This window comes from Mixophyes fleayi, chromosome 12 (genome assembly GCF_038048845.1).
Source record: "Mixophyes fleayi isolate aMixFle1 chromosome 12, aMixFle1.hap1, whole genome shotgun sequence".
Taxonomy (NCBI): Eukaryota; Metazoa; Chordata; class Amphibia; order Anura; family Limnodynastidae; genus Mixophyes; species Mixophyes fleayi.
Genome location: NC_134413.1, coordinates 27,182,912 through 27,207,209, shown reverse-complemented (window position 1 = coordinate 27,207,209; position 24,298 = coordinate 27,182,912). Strand labels below are relative to the sequence as shown.

At 40.3% G+C, this 24,298-nt stretch overlaps 1 protein-coding gene across 4 annotated transcripts in view; it reads right to left on the bottom strand.

The window, feature by feature from the left end:
* The window catches only part of SMOC1 (SPARC related modular calcium binding 1), a 159,214-nt gene that overhangs the window by 106,381 nt on the left and 28,535 nt on the right, over positions 1-24,298 (bottom strand). The window contains exon 1 of one of the 4 annotated variants that reach the window (XM_075192638.1): positions 15,106-15,213. The exons of the other annotated variants lie outside the window; for them this stretch is intronic. Coding sequence (XP_075048739.1) covers positions 15,106-15,141 — 36 coding nt within the window. The 5' untranslated portion in view covers positions 15,142-15,213. Of the gene's footprint in view, positions 1-15,105; positions 15,214-24,298 lie in introns of those variants that run through there. 4 annotated transcript variants of the gene reach the window in all.

The window sequence follows — 24,298 nt, the reverse complement described above, 5'->3', positions numbered from 1 at the left end:
ACTTTGCGATTCTTGCTTCGGCATCAATTTCTAAAACAGCAAAAGGCAGGATTCTACCCATAGTTTTTCAGAATAAAATCTGCACTTGAAAATGATAAAGCATATTTTGTTTTTTTGCCAGTTTGCACGATCTTGAATGAAACACATAAACTGTGTTGGAACAATATTGGTAGCCCAACAATTTTTTAAAACTAGACAACCTTCCACATCAAATGTGTACCCCTGAGTTTATTTAAGCCAGGATGGGGGAGATGTGGGCCTTATAACCCCCCTCCCTGGACTTTTTATTATTATTATTATTATTGTCTGGTAATCATCAGTAAAGAACTATTAAAGAGGCAGCTTATTTGAAAGAGGTCTCCACTTTCAAACGACGGTGCCCCTGAGTCTGTAGGTGCCACAATGGGAGAGATCAGTGCATTACAAAACCCCTCCCCCATCCTGGGCTCCAAACAATGACTACTAGCGGCCATATCATTTGAAAGAGGGGACTCCCCTTTTTCGAACAAAGGTGCTCCTGTTTTTGTCGAAACCAGGATAGGAGATCTGTGCCCTTCTCCTCCATCACTGTACTTTTAATTATTTCTGTAGTTTAGAGAATTATTTTCTGGTGATAATTATTAAGTGGATACCTCATTTGAAAGAGGATATTCCTCACTTTCAAGCAAGGGTGCCCCTGAAATTCTAGGTGCCTGGATGAAGATAAGGGGCCTGATTCATTAAGGATCTTAACTTAAGAAACTTCTTATTTCAGTCTCCTGGACAAAACCATGTTACCACGCAAGGGGTGCAAATTAGTATTCTGTTTTGCACATAAGTTAAATACTGACTGTTTGTTCATGTAGCACACAAATACTTGATAGCTTATTTGTACACTGACATTTAAAGTTGATATTTGTGTGCTACATGAACAAACAGTCAGTATTTAACTTATGTGCAAAACAGAATACTAATTTGCTCCCCTTGCATTGTAACATGGTTTTGTCCAGGAGACTGAAATAAGAAGTTTCTTAAGTTAAGATCCTTAATGAATCAGGCCCAAGGTGCCCTCTTTCCATTCCATGGCATTTCATTCACTTCTCGGTAGGCAGTGGGCAAGGATGTGGGGCTTAATGATATTACAATGACATCATTAGCCCCGTCCCCTCCCCCATCAGGATATAACTGTGGGGGAAAGGCAAGTATAATTTTAAATTCTTTGAACCCCCTTTGTGCAAAGGAGGAGTCCCACATGTTCTTAGCAATGAATGGATTAAGCAGTAACAAAATTAGCAGCTCAAGGCATCTCTGTCTATAGCACATGCCGAAACGGCTGATAGGAATGAAGGAAGGGGTATGTCAATTTGAAGACCACGTGAATAATTTAAGACTCACATCAGTAAAGTTTAGGAATACACTTTAGGAATATTTTAGCTTGCCCTTTATTGTTACATTCGGAATTGTAAAGTTAAAAGTTCAGATATTCAAAAGTGACAATGTGATACATTGTATGAACATTGGACAAATATTGCAAATTTAGATTCTTTGTTATCAGCCACTTTAGGCTTTCAAGGGGTTCCCTGCGGTGCCTTGTGTGATATCCATTGTAGGTCCTCCTTTATCACACTGGAGGGGACAAGGTTATTGACATAAGAGGTATCATGTCAGAGAGGGGCATGGCTAGTGCCTAAAGCTGGGTACACACTACAGAAATTTCAACCAACTTTTTATGCCGATCGATTTTACATGCGATCGATGGTCCGATCGCTCGGTCCATGGACTGCATACACACTAGCCTTGATTAGGACGATAAAGGGAAGAGCGGATGTCCCTTTAGCGACTTTTTACAGCCATTTTGTCGTGAGCAATGATTGCAATTTCGTACACACTGAAGCAACACGCCCCCCCAGGTCGAGGAAGTATCAGAGGATTGTCCTGGATCGGTCGGAAGTTTATACACACTACACAACGGAAACGAGATTGGAACGAAAATAATAAACGATACGACCAACCAAATGAGGCGACAATCGTCCATTTGGGCAGACTTTCGACCATCGTGTCACTGCACACACTGACCCGACTTTTGAATGAGCGGTCGTATGTCGGCTGATTGAGCCGATTATTGGACAAAAACCGTGTAGTGTAAACCCAGCTTAACAAGCTAACAGCATCACCCCCCCCCCCCCCCCAGCACTTCCCTTGAATATCGCAAACATTCCTGTGCACTGGCTGTGACACGTGCATACACACCTCTGCTCACTCAGAATGAGGGCATTAAGCATGAGACCTTGTGTGGTACGACAATGACACCGTTAAAACGTCAGCTCTGCCCTATCTATGGTTCAAAAATAGTTCCTGTACTGAAAAACAGCATGTTAAACTGGCTCTTTAAACATGCAATATATTTATTTTTCACTCAGCGCATTTCCACTTCAAGGTGGAAGCGAACTGCATTATGTACACAGAATAAAACCTTGGCATTATTTTACAGGGTGAAGTGCAGGAAAAGTATTTGAGGTGGCAAGAGTTAGTGTGTGGGTAAAATAACAGGAAGATTCTCTATGAAAAATATTATTCAAAGTGTACAGTAACAGATGAAAGAAAAAAAATAGACCTTTATACCAAGAATAGTCCTGTTTCCTGGAGACATGACATCAATAACAAATCTGTATCTTAAAAACATGGATTTAACCTTTAAGTGATGATTCAGCAGCCATGTATTCTGCACTTTTTTCTGTTTATCTTCCCGCTGATCAACATGAGAGGTGGCTCTGCACACTGTCTACAATCTGAAAGCTTGTTTTTATTCTAGCCTCCCATGATGGACCTTTTTTTCTCCTTGTCTGTTTGATTGGTGCCTTTTTGATCCTATCTTTGTGGGTCTCTTGTGTTCGGTTCAATTATTGGAAAGGCTGACATCACCAGAACACTATAACCCTTGGCTTAGATCCCCAAGTGCTGTTAGAAGTCTATTCCTGACTTATTATACTTGAGATGCTGATCACAGGATCAAGGCTGCACGTAAATAGGATAGCAAAACTCAACGTGTCATTGAAAATTGTTCTACCCGGCGCCAGAACTTGTAAGCAGCCTGAAATACAGAGGGGACGATGAAATATCTAAATCCCTGGGGTGTTTTTGTGCCAACTGAACCCAGGTGCATTATGGGATTTTTTTTGACCAATTGGTTCCGCATCAAATACGGTTATTAGAATCTATCTTTTTTTCCTCCCTAAATCATTGCATTTAAGGATGTGATTACTTTGTGTACACAAAGTAATCACTGGAGTGCAATTTGTTTTCTGCTTCGATAAAGCATTTAATTGACGTGGTCATTATATACTTTTTAATTTTGTTTTTTTAAATACATTTTTTGTTGTCTAAGACAAAAGCAGTTCTTGCAGTGCAAGATATTCTAAGATAATACAGCTTACAGGACAATAAATAATGGTTTTCATTGTCATGTAATTAAAGGCCCATTAAACTTTAGTTTGAGCCAATAAGAAAAAGACACAGTTTAACACTTATGTAATATATTTATTTGTCCCCATTCTGTCACAAGATCTCTGAGGGTGTCCTGTGTTATCTGGCACCAAGACATTAGCAGCAGATCCTTTAAGTTCTGTAAGGTGCGAGGTGGGGGCTCTATGGCTGAGACTCGTTTTTCCAGCACATCCCGCAGAAGCTTGATCGGATTGAGATCTGGGGAATTTGGAGGCCAAGCCAATACCTTGAACTCTTTGTCATGTTCCTCAAACCATTCCTGATCAATTTTTGCAGTGTGGCAGGGCGCATTATCCTGCTGAAAGAGGCCACTGCCATCAGGGAATACCATGAAGGTGTGCACTTGGTCTGTAACAATGTTTAGGTAGGTCATATGTGTCACAGTAAAATCCACATGAATGCCAGGACCCAAGGTTTCCCAGCAGAACATTGCCCAGAGCATCACACTGCCTCCGCTGGCTTGCTTTCTTCCCATTGTGCATCCTGGTGCCATCTTTTCCCCAGAGAAACGACACACACGCACCTGGCTGTCCACAGGATGTAAAAGAAAACTTGGTACATCAGACCAGGCCACCCTCTTCCACTGCTCCATGGCCCAGTTGTGGCGCTCACGTGTGCATTGTAGGCGCTTTGGACAGTGGTCAGCATGGGCACACTGACTGGCCTGCGGCTATGTAGACCCATACATAGCAAGCTATGATGAACTGTGTGGTCTGACACCTTTCTATCATAGTCAGTATTAACTTTTTCAGCTATTTGTGCAACAGCAGCTTTTCTGTGGGATTGGACCAGGTGGCTGGCTTTCGCTCACCACGCGCTTCAATGAGCCTTGAGCGTCCATGAGCCTGTTGCCGGTTCATCAGTTGTCCTTCCTTGGACTACTTTTGGTAAGTACTAACCACTGCATACTGGGAACACCATACAAGATCTGCCGTTTTGGAGATGCTCTGGGCCTGTCTAGCCATCACAATTTCGCCCTTGTTAAAGTCGCTCAGATCCTTACAATTGCCCATTTTTCCTGCTTCTAACACATCACCTTAAATAACTGACTGTTCACTTGTTGCCTAATAAATAGATAATCAATGTTATTTACTTTACTTGTCAGTGGTTTTAATGTTGTGGCTGATCAATGTATAGTTCAGGTACATATATCAGATCATAAAGAGGTAATTATTACATCCCAGAGCTGGGCACTGTTTTGGGATCTAGTCAGCCTCGGACTGGCCCGCCGGACAGCCGGTCAATCCACCGGTAGGCCCAGCGGGGTTGAAGCTCCGCCCCCTCCGTTGTTAGGGCAGAGCTTGATGTTGAACTTTGTTTAGATGGCGGCGGCGGTCACATCTCCTGTAACCACACTACCGCGCAGATGCAGAGAGCCCAGGCGCGGTAGTGTGTTTTTCAGCAGTTTGAGCAGGGGAGGGGGACGTCCTGATATCAACATACTGATCCAAGGTCAGTTTGGTCATCATAGGTTCATACAACACTGGACGCAATAGACCACGCCCCCTCTGACGCTGCAGAGTTTCCCCGGGTTATCTGAAGCCCAGCCAGTTTGATCGTGGCTGGGATACAGAAGCTGGATACTGCCGTTTGATCGAGGAAACATATGGACTGAAAGATACCTTTTTAACATACAAAATGTGAGTGTTTTTAACCCCATGTTTTAACTTAATAAATAGAGAACGTAAAACACCATGAGATCTTTCTCTGTTCTCTCCCTGGTCTCCCATATGTGCACTCTGGTGAGGAGAAGAAACAGGTTTAGAGGGGAGTAAAAGTACATCGTGGTGGTGCTTTTTGAAGCAAGAGGACACATTATTCAAATACTGTATGGAATAGAAAAGGTCACATTGATGTAAGTTTACCATCTGGGACATCGGTATAGGTGGAACTAGAAGACCAACATCCTTTAATGACTTTGGGACCGTTTTCCCCTTGACTTATTCATTGACCCAATCCTTGTGTTTCTTTACCCTTCCCCCATTTGCGCCCGTCCTTTGATATTTATATTCTCTTTCATACAACACTGGCAGCATACCAGCATATATGGAATAAATGTGACAGGCTTTGGATGGGCTGTATTCTGTTCATTTTTTTGTTTTTTAAAATTTCCCTTCTCAACAAGCATTCATTGGTGAAGTACGCAACCGTAGTAGCACTGATGCTGTGTGTATGGTCTTTGACGAGTGGCATATTCTGTAAGAGTCCTTAAAAAATAATTATAACAAAGAGTCATTTTAATAATCAGACTGTGTATACAAGATCTGGCAAATGAAGGGAGCTTTTCATGTAGTCTAGTATTCCAATTGCATCCAGTTGAAAATATAATCATTCAGGGTTGTATAATATGTTGGTCTATATTGTATGTTAGTGTAGAAAGGCACATGCATAGGAGAACATAATTATATTTATATATTTTTCCTTTTGCCTATTGTGCATTCTTTTTGATGGTTGTCCTGTTTAGAATTTAGGGGTGATATAGTGAAAGTATTATAGGCATATATCAACCGTATTTAAAATGAAATTAGATGGATTTCACTGAGATTTGTTGAGAATTACAATCACTTGTTTTTTTATGAATTGACTTTTATTCCAGGACATGTCACAACAACAACAACAGGTTGGTAACCATTGTACTAAAAAATTAATTGTGCAGTTTATGTCTTCTAATTGATGATGTTATTATTTGGTTTGTGTAGCCCTTGTAATGGCTTTTAATAAGCTCAATACATGATGGGCAATAACAACATATGAGGCGAGGGTTGGAGGTAACCAAATGATGCACTTATCATAAGTAACTGTCTTGGTGCATTAGGAGACGACAGGAGCTGGTACTGGAGTTTCTTCCAAACCACAAGTGTTTTATTAATGGGTCCCATGTAGTTCCCTACCAGTAGAATGGGCAGGGTCTAATGCAAAAGGTGCACATTTAAAATAGTGCTATAAGTTGTCCTCCATGGCCTGACCACACCCCCTTTACTGGCCACACCCACTCCTAAAGTTGGCCACACCCCAATATAGTGGGCCCCTATCACTGAATTCCCCCGGTGGGCCCTTCATGCCCCAGTCCGACACTGGATCTAGTAGATCAAAGCAGGTATTGTGTGAAACATGGTGCGTGTGCCTCTGGTTTAAGCTGGGTACACACTACACGGTTTTCATCCAATAATCGGCTCAAACAGCCGACATACGACCACTCGTTCAAAAGTCGGGTCAGTGTGTGCAGTGACACGATGGTCGAAAGTCTGCCCAAATGGACGATTATCGCCTCATTTGGTTGGTCGTACTGTTTAATATTTTCGTTCCAATCTCGTTTCCGCTGTGTAGTGTGTATAAACTTCCGACCGATCCACAACAGTGAGTACGAAATTACAGTCATTGCTCACGACAACATGGCTGTAAAAAGTCGCTAAAGGGACATCCGCTCTTCTCTTTATCATCCTAAACAAGGCTAGTGTGTATGCAGTCCATGGACCGAGCGATCGGACCATCGATCGCATGTAAAATCGCTCGGCATAAAAAGTTGTTTGAAATTTCTGCAGTGTGTACCCAGCTTTAAGCAGTGAAATTTGAGATGCAAATAAAGTTGGAATAAAAATTGAAGGAGTTTACATTGAAAGAAAATGTGAGCTTCCAACTAAACATTTGGATACTAAAAAGAGATGGATATGGATGGGAACACTTAGTACATCAAGGAACTCAAGAGAATACAGGAGGGGAGAAAAGCTATATAAAGCGATATACAAAAACAAAAGGTCACTGTGAAAATATTGAGGGTAAAGTTTAGAAGTTCTTAAGTAAAATATTACTTTGCTGAAAGAATAGCAGATGTTTGAAACAAAACCCTGTTTGGTCCACTATTAATAGGAATTTAAACAGGGCTTTCCATCGAATACAGTTTCTAAATCCCAGGACTATTCAGAAAGGTCCCAGTACTTCTATTTACTGCGGACAACTGCCATTTAACGTCCATAATACCTACTTTCCACCCTAGGGGATGTCCTAGGGGCAAGTGCAAAGTGGGCAGTGGTTCGATGATGTGATTCGTGGCAAACCACATCATTGTGGCCCTGCCCCCACTACTCAAAGCTGCGATTAAAAGTCCCCATACTGTCACAGAGCTTCAAATATTTAAGTGGCCACCCATGGCACTAAATTATAATAGAAATTTTTTTAAAAAAAAGAAAATAACATAATAAACCATAAAACAAAAGAAACAATCAACAATCCTTTTCCTTTGACCAGCTTGAGCTAGAGAAAATACTTTATTGAAATAAATAAATCCTGTTCTCTGTGTTAAGGCCCTGGTCTCAGGATAGCGATAGCAGCAGAGAGCTTGTTGACCATGTTCAATAGGCTTCCCCATGCTTTGCTATAGACGGCGAACGAGAAATAAATCCTATCTGCAGTGAAATGGGCGTGTTCGTGAAATGGGCGTGTTTGTGAAATGGGCGTGTTCGTGAAATGGGCGTGTTCGCAGAGTAATGGCATTTCTGGCTGTAATAGGCCCTTTAATGTCATATGTATCAAGTTCTGGTAGAGTATTTACAGCACACCACCACAATAACACTTTCTGTATCCCAAGATGTATACTATTCTAAAACAAACATGTAATATACTAGATGTTGTGGTTTTAATCTGGGCTACACTGGCAGGCCATTAACTTGAAAATGGGCTGTACTAAGCAAAATCTTTAATGTGATTAACCATTTAATTGGCGTGAAGATTTTAAATCAGAACAGATACATCATATCATAGGATATGCAGAAACCTTTCATCAAATAATTGGCTTAAACTAGCGAACGAATGGCAGTTTATGTGCAGTAATGCCAAATTACTGAGCTGCATTGGCAAAGTAACTTGAACATTTTTGGCAAACCATAGTCACTAATGTGAGCTTTAGAGAAATATTTCCAAATCAGTGGTTTTAATGAGATTTCTCTAGTACAGTGTCTATACTAACCTCTTTAATACAGTGAGGTTAGAATTTAACAAATGAAGGAATGCTCATCTCTAGAAGGTTAATAATCTTATTATTAGTGTGAGACCCCGAGGTTGAAAACTCTGATAGACCTGTAGTAACATTGGACAGGCCAATCCTGCTGTGCCGCAGGGCCGGATTTACAGGTAGGCAACCTAGGCACCTGACTAGGGCCTAGCGGCTCTCAGGGGGCCCAGAAGGGGGGGGGGACAACAAAAAATATTAAAAAAAAAAAAAAAAACCTATTCCATAAGTATCAAAGGCTTTTATTGACAATTACATTAATTTTATGCAAATAGTCAATATTTGTAGTATTGACCCTTCTTATGTAATTTTACTTCAATATACCATAGCAACATCTGACAAAAATGTCTTAAGACACTGAAGTAGTAAACGTTGTGAAAACCAATACTTGTGTAATTCTCAAAACTTTTGGCTATGACTGTACAGTAGGTGTGATATAGATTTTGATGAATGTCTAGGACACAGTTTAGGGGGCTAAGGTAGTACAATGTATTATTGCAACAAAAAACTATGCGAATCTCAAGCTTTTTGACTTTAGTGAACAAAAGTGCTGTCTGTATGTTTGTGGTGTCTTCTAACTTGTTTACCTACATTTTTACTGTATTTAAATGTTGTCATTAGGGAAGGTGTTTCCATAAAGGTAGCCTTGATTAATGGCAATAACACCAGAAGCAGCTCACACTAATTGTTTCATGTGAATCCAGCAGTATTTTAATTCTCTGTGCAGTTTTAGATCAAAACTACTTTGGTTTATATTACTATTGATGACTAGTAGACCTGTGATCTTGGACTGATCAAGCCGACCAAATACACAAGATATTGACTGTATCACTGTCAAACAACATTATAGTAACCTTTTCAGCCAATGCTCTTTATGTACTATAGTAGAAGGGACAGTTACAGAAATACTTGGGTTCAAGGGAGGCACTACCCACCCCCAAAGTGGCACCGATGGGAGAGGTGACTTCTGCGTGTTGTTGATTTTATTTCACAATTCAGGAATGATGTTTACTCAGCTTAGGAGGTCACTCAATATTGGAAACCCAGCATGTTTTTGCAAAATGCCTTTTTTTCAACAATCCGGTATCTTTTATACTAAACAATTGATCTATAAGTGATCTGAAATGTATCCATATTAAAGTGCTTGTTTATTAATTTCAGAAATCCGGAAAGTTGATGGATTTAATCGGACAAATGTATTTTTGATAATTGTTTAAGCTAGCTTTTTTTTTGTATAGAAAGGAGAATCTCTATGACATACATTGCTATTTTAATATAGTACACTAACAAGAGGCAAGATGGGAATATTAGGTCAAGTAACAGAACAGATCTTATAGGTCAGAGGGTAGTAAAGAAAATAAATGTACACCATTGTGCCTCCTTTAGCACTCACAAGCGCCCACAAGCAAAAAGGATATTTAATTTTGCAGAACACGAATATTGTTTTTTTTTTTATATTTTAGTTTTTTTCTAAAATACATTTGACCTACTAACTTGCTGGATAAGTTAATAATACCCCATTCATACTGCACCAAAATCCCGGGTTTTTACCGGGGCGAGCTCAAACGACCCGGGTCTTGGTGCAGTATGAATGGTACAAGTCAAAAATCCCGGGTCTAAAAACCCGAGTCTTCAACCCGGGATTTATCGAGGGGTAATTCCCGGGTCGGACCTGGGTTGCCTGCACTATGAATGGTGCAACCCGGGTTTTTCAACCCGGGTTGCACAGAAAACAAGCTGATTGGCTGTCTGCCTGTCTCTGGAGGATGATGTCATCGGTGGGAGCCCGTGGAAGATTCGAGAAGGAGTTTAGGAGAAATGGTGGATGGTGGAGTGCAGATCAAGCAGATCAAAAACCAGTCACCTTTCAATGACATCACCATTTTTCAGCCAATGAAAACTGCTCTGGTGATGACTCCCACAAATTGCCAGGGCACAGACTTGTGCAGTATGAATGGGGTCAACCTGGGAAATTCCCGGGTCCGAGGTGCAGTATGAATGGTGTTTCTGAGCTGGGACGCTCCGAGCTCTGGCAAAAACCCGGCTTAAAAAACCCGGGATATTGCCGGGGCGGCAGTATGAAAGCGGTATATTTTAGTTTTTTTCTAAAATACATTTGACCTACTAACTTGCTGGATAAGTTAATAAATAAGCACTTTGGGTACATTCCAGATCGCTTTTCTGTTCTTCTGTGTCACGCTGCCGCTGCTCCTATCTGCCCCAGCAGTGCTCCTCGCTGAATATGACGTTGGGCGTGATGATGTCACGCCCGACATTCAGTGGGAGCGAGGAGACTGCCGGGAGCCCTGGGCGACGGCACCGCCCGCACCACCCTAGTTATGCATCTGGTGTCAGTGTCCGCATATTGTGTGTGTGTGTGTCAGCCAGCATATTGTGTGTGTCAGTGTCCGCATAGTGTGTGTGTGTGTGTGTGTGTGTGTGTGTGTGTGTGTGTGTGTGTGTGTGTGTGTGTGTGTGTGTGTGTGTGTGTGTCAGCCAGCATATTGTGTATATATATTAGTATGGGGCCAATATATTGTGTGAGTGAGGGGCCAACATATTGTGTATATATATAGGTATGGGGCCAATATATTGTGTGTGCTAGGGGCCAATATATTGTGTGAGTGAGGGGCCAATATATTGTGTGAGTGAGGGGCCAACATATTGTGTATATATATATATAGTTATGGGGCCAATATATTGTGTGTGTGAGGGGCCAATATATTGTGTGAGTGAGTGAGGGGCTAATATATTGTGTGTGTGAGTGAGGGGCCAATATATTGTGTGTGTGAGTGAGGGGCCAATATATTGTGTGTGTGAGTGAGGGGCCAATATATTGAGTAAGGGGCCAATATATTGAGTGAGTGAGGGGCCAATATATTGTGTGAGTGAGGGGCCAATATATTGTGTGAGTGAGGGGCCAGTATATTGTGTGAGTGAGGGGCCAGTATATTCTGTGAGTGAGGGGCCAAAATTTGGAGTGAGTGAGGGGCCAATATATTGTGTGTTAGTGAGGGGCCAGTAAATGAATGTAGTTAGTGTGTGTGGGGAGGTTCTTAATACAATGTGGGAGGTAGGCTATTAATTTAATTGTGGAGTGCAGGTGGGGACTAACTATTGGGTGCTATTTTATTTGTGGGGTAATGGTGGGGTAATTTAATTTAATAGTGGGGCCTATGAATTTATAAAGGGGTAATTAGACCTTTAATTTAATGCTGCGGTGGTTTGGAAGCTATTTATTGATTGTGGGGCTGTTTGTGGAAAATGAGGTCTATTTATTAAATATGATTATGTATTTTTAATGCCTGTGATTGTTGTGGGAAATGGTAATATTTGTAATAGCTATTTAAATTATTGCTGGGTCTGTTTGGAGGGAGGGAAATAGGTTATATATTAAATGTGTGTGCTATCTAATGTCAGGGTTGGTCGGAGGGAAAGAGATCTATTTAGCAAATGTGAATATTATTTTAATGTTGTGGCTGGAGGGAGGCCTAATTATAAAATGTGGGTGCTATTGATTTAACACTGGGACTAGTTGGAGTTTTCTACATTTTATGTACCCATTTTTTCCAAATAGGGCCTCCAATATTCCAGGATCCAGACAACCAGCAAATGAGCTAAAGTAACCAGCAGCCACAAGTGGTGACCGTGACAAGAACAGGTTGGGCCGCTACTTATGGGCCAGTGCTATGTGCTTGCCCCCCCGGGCTAAAGTCTGCCAGCCCTCCCCTGCATGTGGCGCGTGTGTGTGTGTGTGTGTGTGTGTGTGTGTGTGTGTGTGTGTGTGTGTATTATGTGTGTGTGTATTATGTGTGTGTGTGTGGCCATTGTGTGTGTATTATGTGTGTGTGTGTGTGGCCACTGTGTGTGTATTATGTGTGTGCGAGGGGCCACTGTGTGTGTGTGTGTGTGTGTGTGTGTGTGTGTGTGTATTATGTGTGTGTGAGGGGCCACTGTGTGTGTATTATGTGTGTGTGAGGGGCCACTGTGTGTGTATTATGTGTGTGAGTATTATGTGTGTATGAGGGGCCACTGTGTGTGTGTGTGTGTGTATTGTGTGTGTGAGGGGCCACTGTGTATGTGTATTATGTGTGTGTGAGGGGCCACTGTGTGTGTATTATGTGTGTGTGTATTATGTGTGTATGAGGGGCCACTGTGTGTGTATTATGTGTGTGTGTGAGGGGCCACTGTGTGTATGAAGGGGGGGGGCCCAAACCAATATCTTGCCTGGGGCCCCATGAGGTCTAAATCCGGCTCTGGCTGTGCCACAAGGCCTGAGTTGATGAACCTGTTTGACTACACATGTGAGTGACCAACTTGGACACATCCAACCGCTGGCACTTGTGCCAAGCACCTGAATCACAGGGGCCTCTTAGTATGGTCGCTAGACAATTGAACACACTTGACAGACAGCAGTCATCTCCCGAACGGCTTTACTAGTACTTCCAAACATAAACAGATCTATTTCAATTGCCTCACTCCTGGGCATCATGTGTACACACAGCCTGGCATATTGAGACAATTTTGCTGATAACACTGCACTTGTGGGCAGCAGAAGTAGCTAAAGTAATTTATTATATAGAAATATTACATTTTTGTCAATAAATAAGCAATATGGTTAGTAAAACGAGATGGTTCCCATGCCGTAGTGATAGTTGAACATGTGTTTCTTGGCAAATCTATACAAGTATTCTGCAAAAGTTAATGATAAATTTGGGCACTAGAAGCACTCTTGCATTATTATTTTATTATTATTACCATTTATTTATATAGCGCCACTAATTCTGCAGCACTGTACAGAGAACTCACTCACATTAGTCCCTGCCCTTTGGAGCTTACAGTCTAAATTCCCTAACATACACACACAGACAGAGAGAAAGAAAGAAAGACAGACAGAGACACACAGACTAGGGTCAATTTTTTAGCAGCCAATTAACCTACCAGTATGTTTTTGGAGTGTGGGAGGAAACCAGAGCACCCAGAGGAAACCCACGCAAATACGGGTAGAACATACAAACCCCTCACAGATATGGCCATAGTCGGGAATCTAACTCATGACCCCAGTGCTGTGAGGCAGAAGTGCTAACCACTGAGCCACCGTGCATCTAGTTTTGCAGAAATGCTCCTATTTCTCCTCCTCACACATACATAGGTGCATGATCGTTTTCCGGGTTTGGAGCTGCTGGAAGAGGACCCACGCAAACTCCACACAGATAAGGCCCTGTTTGGGAATTGAACTCATGACCCCAATGCTGCAAGGCAGAAGTGCTAACCACTAAGCCACCGTGCATTTGAGTATATCGATGGTATTTTATCCTGGCCTAGCAACCAATACCATAGATATAATTATTAAAAGATTTTATGTGCAAAGAAGCTTCTGCCCAAATTTTTCACTGGACATTTATAGAAAATAAAAACAAGTGTTATTAAATTGCTTTGTAAATAAAAACTATTTTACCAGTAAGCCAGTTAGTTGAGAAAACACAGGAGAAAAGAAAGGTGTGTAAATTTGTGCAGTTGTTGATGGGATTAACCCTGCACAGTAGTTTGTAAACAACACATAAATAACTCTGTAACAATAAACAAAGAGAAAAAAAACATCCATACACATCTCCAGAAATGATGCAAGCAGCCTTAATAATTTAAGATTAAACAATAAAAAGTCAAATTACAAATCCCCCCCAAAATTGAAAAGTAACAATCCTTAATCCACGGAATCTATGTATTTACTGTGTAAAATTCAGATTTGAAATGAAAAGAACAGTCACAGCCATACACAGCCTGTTTGGTGGACATTCACAAACTCTAATTAGTTTATGGTACTATCCCAATCAAGATACTGATTCTTTGATTGCTTTGTTTCAGTTTCATTTAAATACAATGTACAAAGACTACATAGATTAGTAGATCCATCCTTTAGATATAAATTTGACTAAAAGAAAGTGTTGTTTTAGCACAACTATACTGTGTTCTGGGAATGCATGCATCAGAAATAACCTTTTCTCTTAAAATTACACATTTCCTCTGGACTGTAAGCCCTAGGCTCACACCCTGTCCCACCTGCTACCAGTCATTTGTTCTTAGAATGATCAACACCTAACTGTTCAGTCTTCAACTCAGTGTTCAACTGCACATAACATGTAAACAAAGCTATCTCAAAGTATGAAAACATTCATGGGAATGCTAATTGCAGCTATTTTATGTAAAGCAATGTGGAGTTTAGGTTTAAGGACCCTTTAAAGGAAATTATTCCCTTCTCAGAATGTCATTTGTACTGACCACTAGATGTCACTGAAAGAGTGCATGGACTGCATTATTATTCATTATGTCATTTATTTATATGAATGGCATGGTTTAATAATCACTGTGAGACTATTATATTGATAACATTATATATATATATATATATATATATATATATATATATATATATATATATATATATATAATGTACTACTATTAAAAGTATGTCTAAACAAAAGGTAAAAAGGTGAAGAATTGTGCAGTGGATTTGTGGGGTGCTGGATTCAACATGAGAGGTTTTATAACCCTTTTGTGAAGTACCACGACAGGGAGAAACTTACAATTTAGTATACAGTATTAAGGTTCTGCCTTACCTGTAATACATTGTTCACCCAATCTTTTGGGTCCATGATTTATCCAGCAGTCCCCATTCTACTCTTCTGTATAGTACTCTTATTTGCTTATTTCTCTTAGTTTATTAATATTAACAGAATATTCCATTTTGCATGGTTTGGTAAAGCTACATTTTAGCCATGGACCACTTGCTGTTCCCTCTATGCTAAGTGAAATGGAAATAATTGTTACAAATTCCTGCAGATAGTGAATGCAGCCATACAGGGTGTAGTCCTAATTAGATTAAGTTTTAAACTCTTATCTTTGCAGATTACTCTTTTCAGAGGGAACATAGCAATGGAGAACAAGAGAACAGTACCACCTAGTGGACAAATTATAGTGAAAAACTATAGAACTTTTTGTGGAATCACTGAGCAAAAAATTGTAGTTGTCCAACATAATTATTTGTCGGTTTAAAGTTCAACAGCAATAATAGCAATAGTAGTTCTTTTATATTGTTGCATATCAACCAGCAGTTAAATGTATGTCCATTTTTAGCATCTAGTTGCAAAAGCAATAATTTAAAGAGTTGCCAAATGCTTCACAAAGTAAATGTAAATAGTGCAAATTAGCATTCAATTTACTAATGATAATAATTACAAGCACTAATAAAAGACAGTGTAAAATTTGCCACTAATTTGCAAATGTATATTTAGAGAGTTGAGGTTAGTAAATTGCCTCCTGTACCTTGTTTCGGTGAAACAGAGCGCAAAAAGTACAGGAATGATGTCCATACTATTGGCAAGATGTGTCTTTAAGTTGGCAGTGTGAATTACAGACCAATCCTTGTCTTTTTGTAGAGTGAGGTTAATTGTAATGGAATCCCACCATATAAATTCCCAAGAGAGCCTTTCTCAGCTGAGTTTATGGCTGATCAGGGACTAACATCAGCCCTGTCTGCACACTTTGTAAAGGCAACCATACTATCAGCCTTTCATCTATAAAATGAACAGCTGTGGATGCCACCAGTTCACTTCCTCTGCACAACAAACTTTCCAAGTGAGCAACCACCAACAGTAAACATGTACAGACAATTCAACAAACCAACAGAACTTGTGCGTCTGGCACTTAAAAATAAGAAACACAGCAAGCGATAGTTGTGAGCTATAAAAGTCTGTGTGTACTAAATTAACCTTTATAGTTCAATAATATTCCAAATTGCCAAAGTAGGATCCTTAAGTGGAACTACATCTCAAAAAATGGACACACCTATTTTAAAACTCCATGGGGTATATTAACTAAACTGCAGGTTTGATAAAGTGGAGATGTTGCCTACAACCAATCAGATTCTAGTTACCATTTATCTAGTACATTTTACAAAATGACAGCTAGAATCTAATTGGTTGCTATAGGCAACATCTCCACTTTTTCAAACCCGCAGTTTAGTAAATATACCCCCATGTCAGTGATAAAACTTGTCATTCAGCTATTTGTTACAAACGGCTATATTAGACTGACAAACTCAGTTATTGCTGGGAGCGGCCCTGTTCCTGTCCTTCAGAGTGAGCATATTGTTATGTATGTAGCTGAGGGAAGACAGTTTTGGGACAATGAGGATGCAATACTTTCATCTGATATGTAAACAGGTAAGTGTGATATTTGAAAAGTAATCAATGTTTAATTGCCTAGCAGAATACATTTTTTATATATTGATCTAATCAGTTGGGTTCATTTACTGCTAATGAGTGCCAAAGCCATATCTGTTGTAAAGACATGCTACTGTTTCTGTGACATTCATGACCAATACATATAAGAACAGTGGTGGAAATGGGCTGGTGTGCTATAAAATTTATTTCACTCACCTTTTCCATCCGCCACTTCTAGATTTCCACTTCCACCACTAATATATATATATATGTATATAATGTGTGTGAAACCAGGCGGTGAAGCAGAGGTCAGCCATACCAGAGAGTTTGTGAGGAAAAGAGAGAGAGACAGGAAGGAGAAAGCTGACAGGAAGAAGAGCTGGGAGTGTGAAGTGTGTCACAGCAACAAGAGAAAGAGTGAGGTGTGTGTAGAAAGCAGAGTCTGTTAAAATGACTGAGTGTATAGAGGAGGAGAGGGATACCCAAGCTATGCAAAGAGAAGCTGGGTTTAGATTTGCACAGAGAAGTCTTGTAGCTGGATCACTGCAGAAAATCCACTATAAAGTCGCCTAAGCAGCCTGAGGGAGATTACACAGCAAAGCAGCCTATGTGCGGAGAGGGAGACTCCCGCTATTAGCGAATTGCATGTGAGCAGAGAGGGACAGATAGCAAAATCAGGCTTGCAGTTAGTCCATGACCCAACAGTGGCTAAGACCCTCATCTTCAAAGGAGAGAGATAAGTTAAAAAACACACCAAACACTGTGACACTATTAATGCTGCACATATATCAGATACTGTGTTATCTTTCAGAGATATAAAGAAAGTTACCTATGTTTCAACAAGTGCACCAACGTTAATTAGTTAACCTCACAAACTATTTAATATTGGCAGGATTGTAACTATTATTGATTTATATTTTCACACTGTGTATGGGTGTGTTGTGGGAGAGTTTGGGGCACCAGTGAATGTGTGTGTGGTGGACTTCTTATTGTTTAGTTATTACTTTACTGTTGCCTTTGATTAATATCTAACCTGCTGTCCCATTTATCCCGTTTATAATCTCACCATATATAAATCCACCTCTCCCATTTATTTTCCCCAAAATAAACATCCAGTTGATTGTTTGCAACCACAGTGTGCGGTACATTATTATTTAGAGGGTTAGTGTGGTCGGGTACAAGGGGTCTCCCGAGTCAACCCCGGGTGGATTCAGTCACAGTCCGCATCCCACCATACTGTGCTGAAGACTTGGGTGGAGGACTGACGTGAGAGAGAACAATTCACCACCCCTTTCTGTGTGCTAGGGAAAGAGGTGCTATCTATATATATATATATATATATATATATATATATATATATATATATATATATATATATATATATAAAAATATTTATACACACACGCACTCACTATATATAAAAATGAGAGATGTCTGAGAACTTCTATAATGTCCCTTTAAGGGGAGGCTCTTGGAGATTTGTGAGGACAAAGTAATAAAACATGGAAATAGTGGATGATGAGGTGACAATGTATCTGAAAGGAAATTTTCCAAACATACAGAGCAGAATAAACATTGAGGATGAAAGGATTTTAGTTATTAATCATTCTGTCCATCGAAACGGAACAGCAACGTGGCTTGTTTTCAGAAGACGTTTAATGTGACTATTTCACAATATAAAATCTGGTACTTTTTCTGGGAAGCTGTTACTTGCCGGTAATTACTGTTCTAAACAGTCAAAGGTAAAGAATGAATGTTATGGTGACGTTTATATATCACAGCCAGATCACATTGTGTGTCAGATCCAGTTGTCTGGCAGTTGAGTTGAATGACCAGATTAAAAGCGTCCCTATTGTGGTTGGCAGATGACTGCATAAAAGTGCTGATAAAGTCATCATCTTGTCAGATTTAGGAACATGCTTGAAAACAATCCGAGTAGACTTTTTTTCAGGCAAACCAATAGATTTGACCCCACACATGGAGCAATGTCAGTTCAATTGTTTGATCGAGAAAGACCAAATTAGCTGTCCAAATGGCTCTGTGTCCCCAACGTTAATGATTCAAATATCAACCTAAATATAACAGGTGATCAACAAAAATCAGGAAGACTACTAATAAAAATGGGTCTAAAGAAAACATTAGGATGCTGAAGAATACTCTGTAGAGTTATATTAGAACTTGTATAATAAAAATGACTAAACATCTAGAATAATCTTGCACAGGAAATTTGGCAGTTTGCAAATGCTAAGTACATCTTATCTAAATTGTAAGTTATGTTTTGAAATTTCTCCTCCGTTGTCTAGATTAAACAGACATATGACTCTGAGTTTGACAGACAGCCACCATTAATATTGGTACAGATAAGTACTTTTAATGCTTGCAATTTACTAGCTAGAAAAGCGTAGTGTTCATAGCGCTGAAATAGTTCCTGTGCGAATACATTGAAGTGAATTGGAAATGCTCACCCCCCCGTCACGTGGAGTGACTGAGCTCTGAAAGACGGCATGCAACATTATCTGAGTGTGATTGCTGCAGTATGATGGGGAGAAGTGTTCTCCCTTCACCTCAGTGCATTAGCAAGGGAGAGACTAAGTGATAGAAATGACAGCGCTTTTCTAGCTAGAAACGTTCGAGGGGCATAATCAATTAGGCCGCACATGGCGGCTACACATTTAAAGTCTCAATACGGTACTGTAATATCACAGATTTCCCTGCGCAACTATATGGGGTGCAAACAGAAATATGAGGTGTTGCAGTAACATGTTGACACTAGGGGGTAAATTTACTAAACTGCGGGTTTGAAAAAGTGGAGATGTTGCCTATAGCAACCAATCAGATTCAAGCTGTCATTTTGTAGAGTGCACTACATAAATGACAGCTAGAATCTGATTGGTTGCTAAAGGGAACATCTCCACTTTTTCAAACCCGCAGTTTAGTAAATCTAGCCCTAGGTGTGTGAAGGCGGAGTCTGATGAATCAAGTCATTTTGACCCTACCCCCACCCACTTCACCAACCATGTCGTTAGGATCCAGGAGTTTGTCTTGCTCTCCCGGGAGTCCAGGAGGACTCCCAGAAATTCAGGAGTCTCCCAGATATTCCGGGAGAGTAGGCAGATATGTTTTAAAGTCACTCACACTAGTCCCTGCCTCCGTGGAGCTTACAGTCTAAATTCTCTACCACACACTAACTTTAACATACCAGTATATTTTTGGGCAGTGGGAGGAAAACCATGCAAACATAGGGAGAGCATACAAGCTGTAATGTTACCCATAGTCCCAGCTTTTTGAGGAAGCAATACCAACCCTTGTGCCACCATGCTGCCCAACATTCAATACATCTTCACTGTCTAATATTTATATACCCAGCACAAACCAGGCACTTAATATAGCCTGTATAGAGTTTGAGAAGTAGTACTGTGCAGTCGGCTAATAAAGTTTGGGGGATACATTTACAAACACTAACACAGTGTACAGATTACGGCATTCTGATATAGATTTACTTGTACACATTACCAATATAAGAAGCTTAATTCATTAGTGGGCAAATTCTTCAAACAGAGCAGGGTTTATGTATTCATGTTGATTTGTAGCTGTAAATGTATCAGTTTGCACAGACTGAATAGACTAAATGTTAACTGCATGAATAGAGATGTTATTTCTCAGCAGAAATCCAGGACACACATGTGACATAATGTTTTCCCAATCCAGTTCGCCCCCTTGCTTCCCCTTGTAGTGTCATGTCTGTATAGAGTTTAATAGAATTGTATTATCATTATATCAAGGGGTCAGGTTAGTGCTCTGTGTCTACATAAAGTGTATGGAACAGAACTGTATTCAAATCTTGTCTATAGGTCCTGTCTTGTTGGTTAGTTTTAGTGTCCTATGTATGTAAAGTATAACAGAATTGTATTGCGATCATGTACAGTGATCAGGTCATTTTGGGATGGTGTAGTGTCCTATGTCTATATAGGGTGCAGTTAAATTGTATTATGATTAAGTTCAGTTGTCAGCTCTTGTAGGAAACGTTTAATGTCAAACATCTTTATAAAGTTTAACATAACTGTAACATGTAACAGAAAATGTATGAGGAGCATGTCCAGCGGTTTGGTCATGTTGAGCAACCACAGTGTCACTTTGTGGGTCTACGGTTAAATAGAATTATTGTGATCATGATATAATGATCATATTATGATCACGTCTAGTGATCATGTTGGATAGGTTTAGAGTCTCAGGTCTGCATAGTGTGGTGGAGAATTATATTATCATTATAATCTCTGGTCACATCATGTTAGGTAGGTGTACTGTTCTATTTCTAAATAGAGTATAATCATTTTTCATGTAATTTGTTTGTCTGGGCAGCATAGTGGCTTAGTGGTTAGCACTCCTGTCTAACAGCACTGGGGTCATGAGTTCTGTGTGGAGTTTGTATGTTCTCCCCATGTTTGCGTGGGTTTCCTCCGGATGCTCCGGTTTCCTCCCACACTCCTAAAACATACTAGTAGGTTAACTGGCTGCTATCAAATTGTCCCTAGTGTCTCGCTCTTTCTGTGTGTGTTAGGGAATTTAGACTGTAAACCCCATTGGGGCAGGGACTGATGTGAATGAGTTCTCTGTACAGCGCTGTAGAATTAGTGGCGCTATATAAATAGCTGATGATGATCTTGATCTCTTCAATGTGCCACCATAATTTGTGCTGTGTAATATGTTGGTGATTTATAGATAATGGATAATCATAGTAATAAATATATTATGATGATGTCCAGTGGTCAGGTCATGCTGGGCTGGTGTAGTGTCATATACCTGTATAGAGTGTAATAGAACTGTATTAGGATCATGTACAGTCATCACGCCATAAAGGTGTCCTAAGGGTTACGGCTTACAGAATGCATGCTTGTATTGCTTATCCCCATTTGGCACTTATAATTATAACTACCATACAATGAAAATCCATATTTGGTTTCCAATTATACATCAGTCTATTACATTTTGAGTCTGTCTTGTTTGCAGCACATAAATACTCAGCTTCATGTTTCAGCAGTAGCACAGGGAGGCAAGTCAACGCTGGTCCGATCCTACTCTTCCTGTCTTTAGATTACACTTGTTCACAGTTCTTTAAGGTCTGTACATTGTTCTCATTGTTAAGCAGTTTCCCATTGGAGCCTGCGTCTGGACACTTCTGTCACCAATTGGACGATGCTGGTGTAGGGGTTACCCCCTGCAGAGTATGATTCAGCACAGGGGATCATTTCACCGCTAACACCATTCAGGAACGACTTCAATTGAACAGAGCAGCAGCTGTATTTGCTCTAAAGGGATTTAAAAGACACTAGCTTGATTCTGCTGCTCAGACAAAGTTGACTCATGATTAAAAAAGAAAGTATGTGTATTTTCCAGGAAGCCAGGACAGGAACCATAATTTCTTCCCGGTTAATCTTTTATTCTGTTTAAAACAGCACAGTATATATGGGAAAAACTAAACTAAACACTAAAAAAGAACGCAAGTGGTCCATGAAAGGAAACATGAGAAAAGTTGGAACTTGACAGAGCTAAAACATGTCCTGAGATAGATTTGGCCTCCTGTGACTTTAGAGAGGAAGGGGCAGGAGTTTTCCAATCTCACAAATTAGGGACACAAGACTGGAATGTAACAATGTCCCACCATATATCACCTCTTTAAAAACTATCCAGAATGCAACATCTTCTGACGGACCTTACGGAAAAAGCAGGACGGACCATATAGACAGCAAAATGTTGCATGCATACCCTCCAGCTGCACTGTTTAGAGCACTCTATTTTGCATTTGCAGCAGAAGAGCAGCATTGGACTGCTTTATGATCACTATGATGATCATCATCACCATTTATTTATATAGTGCCACTGATTCCGCAGCGCTGTACAGAGAACTCATTTATTTCAGTCCCTGCCCCATTGGAGCTTACAGTCTAAATTCCATACATGCACACACAGACAGACAGAGAGAGAGACGAGGGTCAATTTTTGATAGCAGCCAATTAACCTACCAGTATGTTTTTGAAGTGTGGGAGGAAACCGGAGCACCCGGAAGAAACCCACGCAAACACGGGGAGAACATACAAACTCCACACAGATAAGGCCATGGTCGGGAATTGAACTCATGACCCCAGCGATGTAAGGCAAAAATGCTAACCACTAAGCTACCGTGCTGCCCAATGATCACCATCATAAGCTATTCCACTAATTCCGCAGCACTGTACAGAGAACTCACTCACATCAGTCCTTGCCCCATTGGAGCTTACAGCCTAAAGTTCCCTAACACATACACACACACAGACAGACTAGGGTCAATTTAACAGCAGCCACTACTAGTATGTTTTTGGAATGTGGGAGGAAACCGTTGCACCCGGAGGAAACCCACGCAGACACAGGGAGAACATACAAACTCCACACAGAGTGGTCAGGAATTGAACTCATGACCCCAGATGATTGGGAATTCATGATGAGTTTTCTATCATGCTTGATATATAACTAGTATATGCTGACATATGACCAAAATAAATTGATACAGTTTATGAAATAGTTCTATGAAAAACAATTGTTTCTGATATCATTTAAAACTCTTATTTCTAAGAGTATATTTATTGTATCGAGGAAAGTAGAAAGAAGAGGCACACAAAATGAACACATTGCACGTTTTTTAAAAAAACGTACATACATCTGGCTTACGCACGTTCATATTATTAAAAAAAAAGCATCTGTAAAGATACCTCTGTTGCTGTATACGGTATAGGTTCATTCTGCTCTAATAGACAATACACTGAAGGATTCGGCCAATATATATGTGGAATATAAAGTCACAAAAGAACACACAGACAAAAAAAATATTCAGTTAATGTCACCTGTTAATAGTATAGTCCAGAGTTTCCCAAACCCAGTCCTCAGGGCTCCCTAACAGTGCAGGTTTTCCATATCTCCTTGCTGGAGCACAGGTGTATTCATTACTGACTGACACATTGTAACAGATCCACAGGTGGTCCTAATTATGTCACATGTGATCTGGAAAACCTGCACAGTTGGGAGCCCTGAGGACTGGGTTTGGGAAACCCTTGTATAGTCATTAATGACAAAACATTAAAAAATTAAAAAAAGGTGTTTTTCCCACAAAATGCATGTTCTACCTTGCACGCGGGACCGTCATTACTAGTAATCGACACTTACACCAGACCTGTAGCTGGTTCAAGTGATACTACTGAAAATCATGTACGTACCTTTGAGATGTACAAAGCTTGAATCGGACGCTGCTGTGTGCGCTCAAGCTTGGCACGCCCTTACTGTGATTGACTACGTGTATACGATCATTCCCTTGCCTGGTCTCTTGCACTTCAAGATGAATTGGACGTTGCTGTGTTCTCTGGCGCATGGTTAGTTTATGGGCATGTGCAGTGCGATTTTACGCAAAACGCGGTATGTATCGGTGGTTACGTGCCTTAATTCATCAGGCCCACAGTATTCCTTCAAGTAGCATTGAAGCAAATTGCTTGTTTAATAAACACATTGCACATAATGCTGATTGTTGCAATCTGACCTACTTTTCTTGCAAGGTGCTCTTTTC